Genomic DNA, 12689 nt, shown 5'->3' with positions numbered 1-12689 from the left:
TAAAACTTCTAGATGAAAACATAGGCAGTAAGCTCCTTGACATTAGTCTTTACAGTACTTTTTGGATTTGACACCAAAAGGAACAAAAGCAAATATAAACAAGTGGGACTACATCAAACTAAATAGCTTCTGCACGGCAAAGGAAAACATCAACAAGGCAATTGGATTGTTGAATTTGCCAGCAAAGGAAACCATCAACAAGGCAACTGGATTGTTGAAAGGAATGAAAAGGCAATCCAATGAATGAGAGAAAATATTCGCAAATCGTGTATCCAAAAGGGATCAATATCCAAAATATATGAAGATCTTATACAACTTAATGGCAAAAATCAATCCTATTAAAAAATGTGCAGAGAATCTGAATAAACACTTTTCTAAAGAAGACATACAGATGACCAACAGATGTAATGTAGAGCGTTGTGACTATAGTTAATAATACTGTTCTGCATATTTGAAAGCTGCTAAGAGAGTAGATCTTAAAAGTGCTCATCACAAGAAAAAAATTCTGTAACTATGTATAGTGACAGACGTGAACTAGACTTATTGTGGTGATCATTTTGCAGTATATACAAATATCGAATCATTACTGAAACTAATATAATGTATTATACTTTAATAAAGAAAGAAGGAACGTAAGGAGGGTGAGAGAGAGGGATGGAGGGAAGGAAAAGGAAAAAAAAAACATATAGTTCTTTCAAACAGGTCCATATTTCTTTTTCTCCTCTGTTCAAAGTCAAACATTTACATATACCTAGAGAAATCCTCTAGTGAGTCAGTAAATAGCAACTACACTCCCTCTCCAGGCACTCTGGAGAAAGCCACTCCTTGAGATAAGGAGGCCTCCAGCTCATAAACACTGAGTAAGGAGTTGCCACACCTCCATGCATATCTAAGAAGCTGACCCAGCCTCCAGATTCCAAGACTCAAACCTTAACTGGATTCCAATGGACTGTAACTCCGACAGGAAAAGTGGAAGACCAAGAAAAGAATTCAAGAAAACATCTACCATTATAATCTGAAGATGATTACAGAAGAACTCAGTGACTTCCTGTTCATATAATCACAGATCTAGTACTCATTTCTGATCTTGGTAAGACTGTAATTTTATGTTGATTGTTTTGTATGCTGCATTTAAAGACAGAAAGCAACTCGAAGATCATAGTTTTACTGATTGGTTTTACAAATGAGAAAACTGAGCCTTAGGTAAAGTAAATGACCTGCACAAATAGCTAGGAAGTGGCAAATGAGAATCCACATTGGCTGACCCTGGGATGAACACTCTTCATTTGCAACAGATATGCACTCATATTCAACAGATATTTATTGAATATTAACCATGTGCAAGACATGGAGGGACTACAAAGCAGAACGCAGGCAGTCATTCTCTCAAGGAATATAAAAAATGGTGTGTTTTAGACAATATTTTTACAGTTTTAATATGCAAATCATCACATGAAGTCTTACATGGAATTTTAGGGGAATATCTGAAAGTAATTCTCCTCACAGATCTAATACTTAATTTTGAACTTAATCTTTCCATCCTCCTTGCAGCCCTTCAACTACAGAAGGCAGATGTCACGGTAAGAGCATCAATAATGATGGCGATGACAAACACAAGGACAATGACAAGACCAAATATAAGACATTTACTATGTGCCAGTGACTATTCTGGTACCTTTATACACTTAGCTTATCTAATCGTGCCAATAACCTCAGAAGGGAGGTACTATTACACCTCTATTTTATAAAAGGCCTGGGGAAAGGAAGTCGATTGCCCTTGAGAGGCTGGTTGAGTTGGGGTTTACACTCAAGCATGTCTTTACTAAGACTGTCTCCCAGGCTCCTGGCCCTGGGTCTTCCCTGAATTACTGAAAATTACCTGTCCCCCCGCCCCCGGACCTCAGTGCCTTCACCTTTGAAATGCTGAAATTGGCCACATGATTTCCAGTGTCCCTTCCAGATGGAACATTCTGTGATTTACTGACTTAAGGTATCTAACCAATCTCTTTCCTTTAGCAGAGGAAGGAAAACACTTTATAAAAGCTAAGGATAATTTTGCCCCAAATTACAAAATCCAGGCCTTCAGCTTTGCAGAAGTTTGGGGGTAAGGGAGGGCAGGTAGTTACGGGTTTGACTCATACATTCTTAACTTCCATCTAGGTTCCAGCCTCAGGTGTTTCTGAAAGCTGATGTCACAGCCACCGTGGCAGAATAACATCATGGAAGCAACCTAAGTGTCCATCAACAGATGAATGGATAAAGATGTGGCACATATATACCACGGAATATTACTCATCCATAAAAAGAAATGAAACTGAGTTATTTGTAGTGAGGTGGATGGACCTGGAATCTGTCATACAGAGAGAAGTAAGTCAGAAGAAGAAAAACAAATACCGTAAGCTAACACATATATATGGAATATAAGAAAAAAAAATGTCATGACAAAAGGTTTTTTAAATTCCTAATAATGATTAGGAGTCATCTGTAAAAACATGCAAAAATATATTATAGGTTAAGAGAAAAAAGTAGGATATAATACATGGGCTACAGTTTGGGGGGGTTGTTTTTGTTTGTTTTTTACATGAGGAAAGAGGCACGAAGGACATTCAGCAGTGGTTGTAATTGGATAATAGGATTGGGGAGTTTTTTTCTTTTCCTTTTCCTTATTTTTTTTAATGTAAACTTAAATTATATCCATAATTAAAGGGGAGACTTTTCCTTATGAAGAGAGAAAAGGTGCCCAATATTCTCACATTGGGTTCTTCTGAGAAGAAAGAAAATACTCTCCTAAAAACATCTCAGTAACACTGCAGAAATTCCAGAAATACAGGTTTCGAGGGGAACATCATTATTACCCACTACCGATGGGAAAGAAAAGACTCCTTTATTGCTTCAGGTCTAGAATCACTAAGTTTCACAGGATGTTTCAGGAATGCTGGCAGGGGAAGTTGCTTTGGAGTCCAGGGACACACAGCTTTGTAGAGCTGGACCCAGGGGAAAAAAGAACAGGTGCAGCAGACAAAGCAGCAGACCATGAGAGCCAAATGTCATGGGCCCCGTCCAGAAATCCCGGTCTGGAGCAGGTTCCCCGTGAGTGCTCTTGCCCTGCACCACAGCCAGCCACATGGCCAAGGGGACTTTCCATGAGCACAAATGTCCTTTCCTCTCTGAAGCACTGCAGCAGAGGGCGGACAGGTAGCGTATTTCATGGAATCTGCAACTGTTAAAACAAATCAAACCACAACCAAACTAATCTATGCTTTCATCAGGCTGCAGGATAAGCACATTGTGTAGATACATCTGTGTTCATACATAAACACTCTCTCTCTCCCTCTCCCTCTCTCCCTCTCCCTCTCTCCCTCTCCCTCTCTCCCTCTCCCTCTCTCCCTCTCCCCCTCCCCCTCCCCCTCCCCCTCCCCCTCTCTCTCTCTCTCTCTATATATATATATGTATGTACGTGGCCCAGTTTACAACACAGATCAGTGACTGTGGCTTTGGATGGCGACAAAGACTTCACTCTATAGCACTCTTGAGAACATTCTGTAAACACATTACTTCTCTGGTGATTCCCACTGATCCTACCAAAAACTCAGGAAAGAGTACAATTGAAAAATCACATTCAGAATGTTATTAATTACACAGGAACCCTCTGCCTTTCTTGAACAAGCTTTTTTGCTACTTTGTGGCAAGTAGATAAAGACAGATCTGATATACAAAGAATAGGAAAACTGGAACAGGAAAAGTCAGCTCCTCCTTTGGGACTCTGACAGACAATATGTGGCGTCAACATCGCATCATACCCTAGTTCAGAGGAGGGCTGCAAGGGAGCTGTAGAGCCCAACTTGCCAACAGCTCCAGACTTGCCCTGAGTACACACATCACACTGGGCTTCACCAGCACAATCAACATCAGGAAAGCAACAAAACAAAGGCCTGCGGGCGCCTTTTGTTTATTAATTTCAAAAGACACATTTCTGTTGACTGATACCAAAATTCAATTTGAACAGTTATTTAAAACTGAAAAATAACATAATGTAACTAAATAAAGAGATGCCATGGCTTGTTTTTTGTTTTAAGGCATTCTGTTTGTTTGTTTGTTTCTAAGTGCAAAGTTGGCACCTACTGACTTTACCTGGCCGTAATTAAATACTTCTAACATTAGATAAAGAAATTTAACCTACCTCATCAAAGGTGGTGTCGTCTTTCTTCAAAGCTATAAAATAAAAGGGGAAAGGAAACAGTTATTGTGAAACATCTCAAAGAGACTAAGTATCTAAGTTCTAAAAAAACAGAAAAAAAACCCAAAGCAGTATGGTGTTTTCATTTCAAAAAGTAAAATCGTACCCCAACCTGAATAACGTTATGATACAAATGTGAGAACTGCAAATGAGAGAGAGAATTGCACAGCACGCATCTTTGTGAGACACTTTCATAAATATGTAAATGGAACTATCCTCCCAGCTGTGGAAAAGAAGTGTGCATATCTTTCCTCTATTTCTTCTTTAGTAGGAAAATGTTTTAATGAAAGTATTAAAGAATCAAAAAGTAATCTTAAAAAAATTTCCCCTTAAACTTCTGGTGTTTGCTGGTCTATCATTATGCATGGTGGCTGGACCTCCCAAACCAGTTGTCAGGAAGACATCCACTCTGCACAGTGCCCGGAATGAGATTTTCATACTGAGAGAAGTTTAAGTTCAATGATGAAAGATCAAGCGTGTAAAATAAGCACTGCAGAAACATAATTCAAACAGTTTCAACATGATAACTTTTCTAACAACGTATCACCGAAGGAAACAATACATGTGGAATATTTTATAGGTACTAGCAAATACTTAAAATTTATTTTAAATATTCATGACTTCAGAATTGAAATTTTATTAATCTAAAGAGAAAGAGTATTTCATATATATAGTTGGCAAACACCTAGTTCCTTAAACCCTACAATTATTTAGAATGTTTCAGATTAAGGAAAATGCACAAAGGAGTGAATTTAGCTGAAAACACAAGTTGGAGAAATGTTTCAGAGGTACAGAATTGTGCATAAGTGCTTACTGGTCTATACTAGATAGTTCTATTCAGGATAGAAGTGCTTGGGTAGCTCTTACTTGGAAAGCTATGTTCTGACCAAAGCAATGGAAAACAAATAGTTTTGGCAGTTAAGCTCTGAGAGAGGTCCTGTGCCTAAACTGAAGCCATCGCATCAAAGCTTATATTATACTGTCTAGCAATCTTGCAAAGGTTCTTTTCTCTGTGTCATACTATAAATTTGTCTTTTTAAAACATCAAGAAGTCTGTGGTTGTGGTGATGAGTTAAGGCAGAAAAGGGTAGGTCAAGGGAGATAAAATATTTCTCAAAGTTTAGTTCTTAGTCTTCCCCTTTTGCCTAAGAAACTGATCTTGTAATAGTTTTCTCTACTTCCTTTATTAGAGAATCATTTCGTCCGAATGGAAAATAAAAAGACAGATCTTTGTCCCAGTTTCAAATGGATTATCTTGCATTCAATTACTCACCCATATTACATAATGTATTTGACTTAATTCATATTAAATCTAAAATAACCTACTTTGGGGAATTCCCTGGTGGTCCAGTGTTTAAGACTCCATGCTTTCACTGCCAAGGGCGCAGGTTCAATCCCTGGTGGAGGAACTAAGATCTCGCAAACTACTTGGTGTGGCCAAATAAATAAATAAAATAAAATAAACTACTTGGATAGAAAGGTAGAAGATCTTAGGTGATTCTTAATGGTGACATTTTTAATTCACAATATAAAACTTCTAATCCAGAAGGCTTTCTTTAAATATCAGTCAACAATGTTACTAGACTATACCCCTCACTCTCTCAACCCAAGGCGTGTCCTTTAATTAACATACTTGACTAGTGATTCCTTTATAAAATATTAGTGACCTACGTAAATATAGACAAGTTGTTCCATCTAAAAAAAACCAATTTTTTGGAATAAGAAATGATTAGCTCACTGATTTCAAATACAAAGTGAATTATTGTACAGCCTCATACCTCACTCATTTAACAACGATTAAGGTAAAACACATTACGTTGTTGCCATTCAAAGTGCAAAGCTACAGCAACAAGCTTATCATTCACATCACAGATGTTTAAATATATCTTCTTTACTTGGGACATGATAAAAGTTCTAGAGATTTAGCCATGGGTTTTCCTAAGCAAAGCAACCAGTAAGAACTACAGTTGATAACTTCTCTCAGGGAATTGCAAACAAGGAACAAAGACCCTCAAGTTGAGAGACGAGAAGAGTAGAAACTAGAATGTCTTTAACACCCAGACTGGACTATTTCCCTCTTGCCACCTAAGTCCTGGCAATTCCTCCAACATTCTGGATAAAGGGGTGGGATCTGTAGGTAGAAAGAAAAGGAGGAAATAAAAGGGTCATTGCAGGTGTATTTCCTAAGATATAAAGAGCAGGAAGCCAGATTATCTCCCCTGTACACTATTCTCAAGCCCAGGACACCAGAGGGGAGAATATTTTAAGACCAAGAAGTCAACCCTTTCATTGAACCATTCATTGCTAGATTGACACCTTGCATAGTTTCTTTTAATATTGTATCCTTTCCCTGAACAGCAGTCAGTGGTAACAAAAAAGACCAATTAAAGATGCCTTTGGCAAATATTTATCAGGTCATTGATGAATAAACTCTGATCTAGACAAGCACACAACATCTCGTTATTGATTACATTCTCTGATTGTCATTAATCATTCATGTAAATACAAACCCACAATTGTCTTCAAGGATATCATGGAATAACAAGCATATTACATTCTTCTGGGTTAACAAAGGGGCATATATTAAGCCATCTAAGATAATCAGATATTCTATTCAGTCCTCTGCTCAGACACTGCTCCCTCCAGAAGTTTTTCCATGATCTCACCAAGACTAAAATGGTATCCCCTCCTATGTTCTTCAACAGCAAATTATGCTAATCTTCATGGTAGAATTTGTCCATGCTCCTTCATTGGCCTGTCTTCTCTTAAAGTCCTTGAGGACAGGGACCAGTAACAATGGTCATTGACTCTGAATGCCAGCACAATATCTAGCACATAGGAGGTACTCGATAATTATTGGCAGAATTAATGAGTTGCACTTCAAAGGCAAAAGGATAGCATCTTACCCTTTGAGATACACTGAAGTTTTGGCATATGAAAACCATGTACTATTCCCTCTTATGAAAGAATCATAAATTCCATTTCACAGTTTTCAAATTAAAATCTTTTGAAACTACATTGGGAGAGGATATGGTACAATAGTTAACTTTTGCCTCTGAACCTTTAACCTTACATTTTTCTTTTTGACAGAATGGATTTATCAGGTGACAGCTGGACTCTAAAATTACACTCTTACAGAACAAGGTAACAAACCCCCAAATTCAGTGTAACCACAGCCTCTTCCTTCTATTCAGTTATCTCACAAACTGCATCTTTCAAAGAAATGGTATACGTAGGGTTCATCTCGTATATCGCAGAGTATAAACTTCCTTTCTCTAGAAGATCATCCAACTAAGTGTGAAGAAATGCATTCAAATGAATATGAAGAAATGTCAGTTCGACCTTAATCTTACACAGGATATTACAGAAAGCCTTTCTCCTTCTAGGCAATCATTCAAAAATAAAAAAGAAACAATGAAAGAAAAGAGGAAATGAATTTTAATATAAATTTTTTAAACAGTTAAGTTCCCATTTGTCTTTGTTTATGCTAACCCAAATTTTTTTTAAAAAGCGTGAGACAACTATAGTAATTCCTAGTAAGTGAACACACTGACACTATTTAGCAGAAAACCATAAATACTCATTCCTGAAATCAATGGATGACTCTGAAATTCAATTACACCCATCTTATAAAAGAACCATAGCTGTGTTATAGTCACTCCCTGGCAGATGCAGTAAATTAAGAGTGCTATGGCTTGAAAGCCAATGTGTTTTATTAGACCTTTTATAATATAGTAATCTCAGATCAGCTGTATTTGAGGTGGGCAGTGACAAAGTTGGCCTGATCTTTCATGTGTGAGTAAATTAACCATTAGCATTGTCACTTTTATAGAATTATTATATAGAATTATTATATAGAATTATTATTATTAATCTTTTATAATAATGGATTATTAATCCATAATTAATGAATATCACAGACTTTCAAAAATTGTCCTCATTTTCTATAGATGATCACTGATTTTTCATGGCTAAACAGTGATACTGTATATTTTACCATATAACAAACTACACTTCTGAATCATACTACAAAAGCAAAATAAAGTCAGTATGTTTATCTCAAAAGCCGGAGTAGATTGGTTAAAGGGAATGAATATACTGAGATGTTGGCTTACTCAGCAGGAATAAACCATTCACTCTTTGATCTCCTCATGAAGTACCAACGAAGAAATGAGGAAGATAGGAGATAAACAGAGAAATCAGAAGGAATAATAACAGCATCCAATATTGATCTTCACCATGTGACATATATTGCACTAAATATTTTATGTATTTTACCTGATCTAATCTTCACAACAACCTTAAGAAAACTGACAGATAAGGACTCTAGGATCTAAGGAAATTCTTCTAGCTGTTGCCCAAGGCACACAGCAGGCAAGGAAAATGGGATTCGAACCCAGATCAGCCTGGCTCCAAAACCCATCCTGTTTTCAGGTTAGCCACACTGTAAAGTCAGTGGTCACTTCTCTAACTTCTCTTGCTTTCCACCTAGAAGATCCATACGTCAGCATGTTGTAATCACCAATAATGATCATAACACATTATGAACATCTATTGAGCCTTTATTCCATACAACACAGGACATTATATGCATTATTTCACTAAGTGCCAATAACAAAACTGACTTGAAAAACTGAAGCTCAGAAGGTGAAGGACCTGTCCAAGGTCACTCCACTACAAGTGGCAACACCAGAAATCCTAGTCCATCTGACACACAGCCCACACCTTTAAATCTATGCACTATGTAATCCCACAGTAAAGCCTCAATTCAACAGCCTCCAGCACCTTAAAAATCCTTAAATAATCAGATTGATTTCATGCTTTTTGATTTTACAAATAAAACTTCAAAAAATACAAAGATAACAAAGACTTATTTTCTGTAATGCTACTCTAATGAATGTCTTGAGCTTGTTATACAATCATAATCACTTAAACCTCTTTATCTCCTTTTACAGTATTCCGGAATGAGATTTGCTATTCGAATCATGACCCTCCATCAATACAAGAAATAATCAGTTATGATCACTTCACTATACTGTTTCTGAAAGGGAGGAAGTAAAATCTACTAGAACTTAGAAGACATTTTAACAAGAGTTGTAATCAAAAGGAGTTTCACATCACTAAATCTCTGTAAGCTAGAAAATCCAATTAACTGTAATACCCCATTTGCCAGCATTGTAGTTAATCTAAATTTTACTGATTGTCGATCAAAACCTTGAAATTACCTAAACATAAGTAATTTTTATATTAATGTCCTTGGTTTCTTACTGAGATTCAATTGCAATGAATTATTTAACACAAAACTGGAAGAGTTCCAACAGAGTCATTAGCATTAGTAAATATACAGTTAATGCCTTACAGAACAGGGCTTAATGGACTCCAGAACCCGCCTCTGTGATAGTTTGGGTCAGGGGCTGAAACATCCTCCTTAATAAAGCACAGCGACTCAACACCTTGCTTTCTCACACTCTTCTTGGCTTCAAACTTCATTTGAATGCAGGGGCTCTTCATACACATCCCTAACTCCTAAGAGTAAAATTGCAAAGATCCCATACACAAAATAAATAAAACCAGGGCTAAATATTGGTTTCACACCATAACTTTACAGTCATCTTGGGAAAAATTATGTATACCAATATGGAATTTTCAGTTAAAAGACAACAAAGAAAAGTAGGCTAAACATTTTTTTGACTTGAGGAAAGTTTGCATATTTCACGATGCCCCTCTACAATGATTTTTAAATGAACGGATGGAAGGACAAGGACAATACTCATATGCACTCCAGGGTTTTATTTTAAGGAATTGAGCACCTTACGCTTAATTTCCATTAACACCTTCATTAACATGGATGACATGTTAAACAACTGAAACAAAGGCTAGAGGCTTCTTAGGGACTCTGAGGGGTTATTTTGTACGATTTTCTTGCTGAAAGCAGTTACCTGTGTAAATGAAAGTTAAGATGTTAGAGAAGATAGCTACCGTCTTAAGGTTAAAAGGGGTTTTTATGGCCAACCCTAGAAATCTAACCACCCATTCCACGTGACACTGCTGTCACCCTGTTATAGTCCGTGACATGGATTTATTCTTAAATGTCCTAAACATTTCTCGGTCGGTTATCTGTCGGTCAGTTGGTTGTCTGAGTTAAAGACAATAGCCTTGGTCTAGTAAATGGAAGAAGTTTGGGAGACTTATTCCTAAATGTTCAGACAAGTTCACGGCGCGAATTTCTCTGCAGCAATGTAAAGATTCAGAGGACTCGAGACTGAACGCCCAAATCTCGCTTTCGAGGACCCGAAGTACCGAACAAAAGGTCCCAAGGTATCTGTCCCACTTCTCTTTAGGTTGGATGTGTTAAACAATACCAAGGTACAAACTCAACATTTCACCAATTTCCAAAGCTAAATTATTGACTAAACACCCAATACCAAAGCCTGCGTGAAAAAAAATAGGTGACCCGGGCGGCCGCGCCGCCTGTCCCCGGCGGGCGCGAAAGCAGGAGCGCTAGTGGCGAGGAGAGGGAACCCAAATTGTAGGCTTAAAATCAGGCACAAATGAACCCTCAGGTCCTGAGGGAAAGAGGTGTCTCTCCTCTTCGTCGTCGCCCTCCCGCAGGTCCTGGGCACTGTTCCCTCCACCCTCCGCGCGCAGCGCCCCCCACGCCAGTCCCGGGTGGCCGCTGCACCGCTAGTGCCAGAAGCGCGGGGCCGAGGGCGCGGGCATGGGGGCGCCGGGCCGGGTGCCCGGGACAGCACGCCACTCACCAATGCGGCTGAAACTATCCGACAAAGTTCTCCGCAACTTCTTCATCTTGCCGATCTTCTCGGGCGGCTGCGGCTCAATGAGGTCGCACATCTGGGCGACACGGGGCTCGACCAACTTCCCCAAACTGGTCCAGAGCGAGCGCAGACAACGGCGAGGACGCGCGGCGCGGCGAAGGCGGCGCCTCCTCCTCCGCCACCTCCTCCTCCGCCACCTCCTCCTCCGCCACCTCCTCCTCCTCCTCCACCTCCTCCTCCGGCCGCGAGGCGACGCGCAGGGCTGGGGAGGCGAGCGGCGAGAGGCAGGCTGCACTCCGGCCTGGGCCGCGGCTGGACGAGCGGGGGCGTTCTACGTGGTGCCGGGGGCGGCAGCGATCGCCGCCGCCGTGGTGGCCCCGCGCCGCGCCGCCGCCGCCGCCGCCCGGCTCATTTTCCCTCCTTTGTAACCGAGAGAAGCGCGCCGGCAGCCGGCTGTGGGGGTGGCGCGGGCGGAGGCGGGGCGGGGGCGGACCGGGGACTAGGTGTGAGAGCCTAGGGTCGCCGAGGGCGCGGGGCGCGGGCGGGGAGAGTTTCGGGCGCTCGAGAGAAAGAGCCGCGGCGCGGAACCGCCAGCCGCCCCGCCCTCAACCCCCTCCCGCCGCCGCCGCCCCGCCTCCCCCTCGGCCAAGGCCCCCGGGCGCGGGACCCCGGAGCGACCTCGGCCCCCTGCTCGGAGCCCGAGTCCTCTGCCACCCTCCCTGGCCTGCTCGCGACCCCTCGCTGCTCCCTCGGCTGCCAGCCCAGCCCGCGCGCTCGAGGACCCGGGCCCGCGGAGGGCCGCGAAGGGGCAAGGCTGGGAGCGGGCCGCCACTGGGGACCCGGTTCTCGCGCTGTGGGGAGGCCCCGAAAGGAAAGGGGCTGAGCCTAGATCGTTCATCGTAGTGGTTTTCTCCCTGCCGCGATCGCCTGTGAAAAGAGCTTGGAATTGGGGGTGGGGGTTTGGCCGAGATCAATGCCTCCGGGTCAGGGGAGCGGAAAGGCCTCGGGGATGCGCTCAGGTTTGACGGTGACTTTTTGTTTTTCTTCAGTTTTGCCAAGGAAACTGAAGCGAAAGAACTAAAGGGAAAGATGGGCCCGTTTCTTAGGAGAGTCAAGTGCAAAAGCAGAAGCGTCAACTGTAACTCCCCAAGGCAGGGCTAGTGCTCTGTTTCCTTCATCCCTCTGTCACACTGAGTGACGGACGGTAATGTAGCTGATTTCTGAAAAGATACCCAGTTCTATAGTAAATAGCAAACAGAAGGCCTTAGTCTCTTTACCATTTTTAGAATATATTTCTAAACTGGAAGACTCAGAGGCATAAACATTCTGACCTCCTCATCCCCTACCTCAAAAAAGAAACTTTAAAAGGGGGGGCGGGGGGGGAGGCTTTATAAAATTCCAGAACCTACAGTTCGGGCAGCAACCACACATCGTCTTCATTCTGCTAAAACGATGCAGCAGGCCTCCAAAAGTCAGTCTCCCAGGGGAGAGAGAAGGAAGATGGGGGAAAGCCTGAATGTGTTGATTTGGGGCCAGCAAACTCCTTATGAATAGAAATGTAGTAATCTTGAGTCATCTGGCTGTGTAAGTAAAAAGAACTTGTGAGCATGTGACAATGTTGTTTGGTTTAAAGGAAGTTTCGGGAAGTTTATGTTTTATTAATAGATTTTTATCTG

The 12689-nt window shown here is 41.2% G+C and overlaps 1 protein-coding gene across 2 annotated transcripts in view; it reads right to left on the bottom strand.

Annotated features, from left to right (window-relative positions):
- Positions 1-11229, bottom strand: part of CDK14 (cyclin dependent kinase 14) — a 601018-nt gene extending 589789 nt beyond the window's left edge. Inside the window, exons 1-2 of one of the 2 annotated variants that reach the window (XM_024132226.3) lie at positions 10999-11229; positions 4181-4212 (exon numbers count right to left, since the gene is read on the bottom strand). In XM_024132226.3, coding sequence (XP_023987994.1) covers positions 4181-4212; positions 10999-11089 — 123 coding nt within the window. In that variant the 5' untranslated portion in view covers positions 11090-11229. The remainder of the gene's footprint in view (positions 1-4180; positions 4213-10998) is intronic. The other variant, XM_055084972.1, reaches the window with a different exon arrangement.
- Between the last annotated feature and the right edge of the window lie 1460 nt (positions 11230-12689).

The sequence above is a fragment of the Physeter macrocephalus genome, chromosome 5 (assembly GCF_002837175.3).
Source record: "Physeter macrocephalus isolate SW-GA chromosome 5, ASM283717v5, whole genome shotgun sequence".
Lineage (NCBI taxonomy): Eukaryota > Metazoa > Chordata > Mammalia > Artiodactyla > Physeteridae > Physeter > Physeter macrocephalus.
Note: the sequence above shows the minus strand (reverse complement) of the source record. Positions and strands in the feature narration are given on the sequence as shown.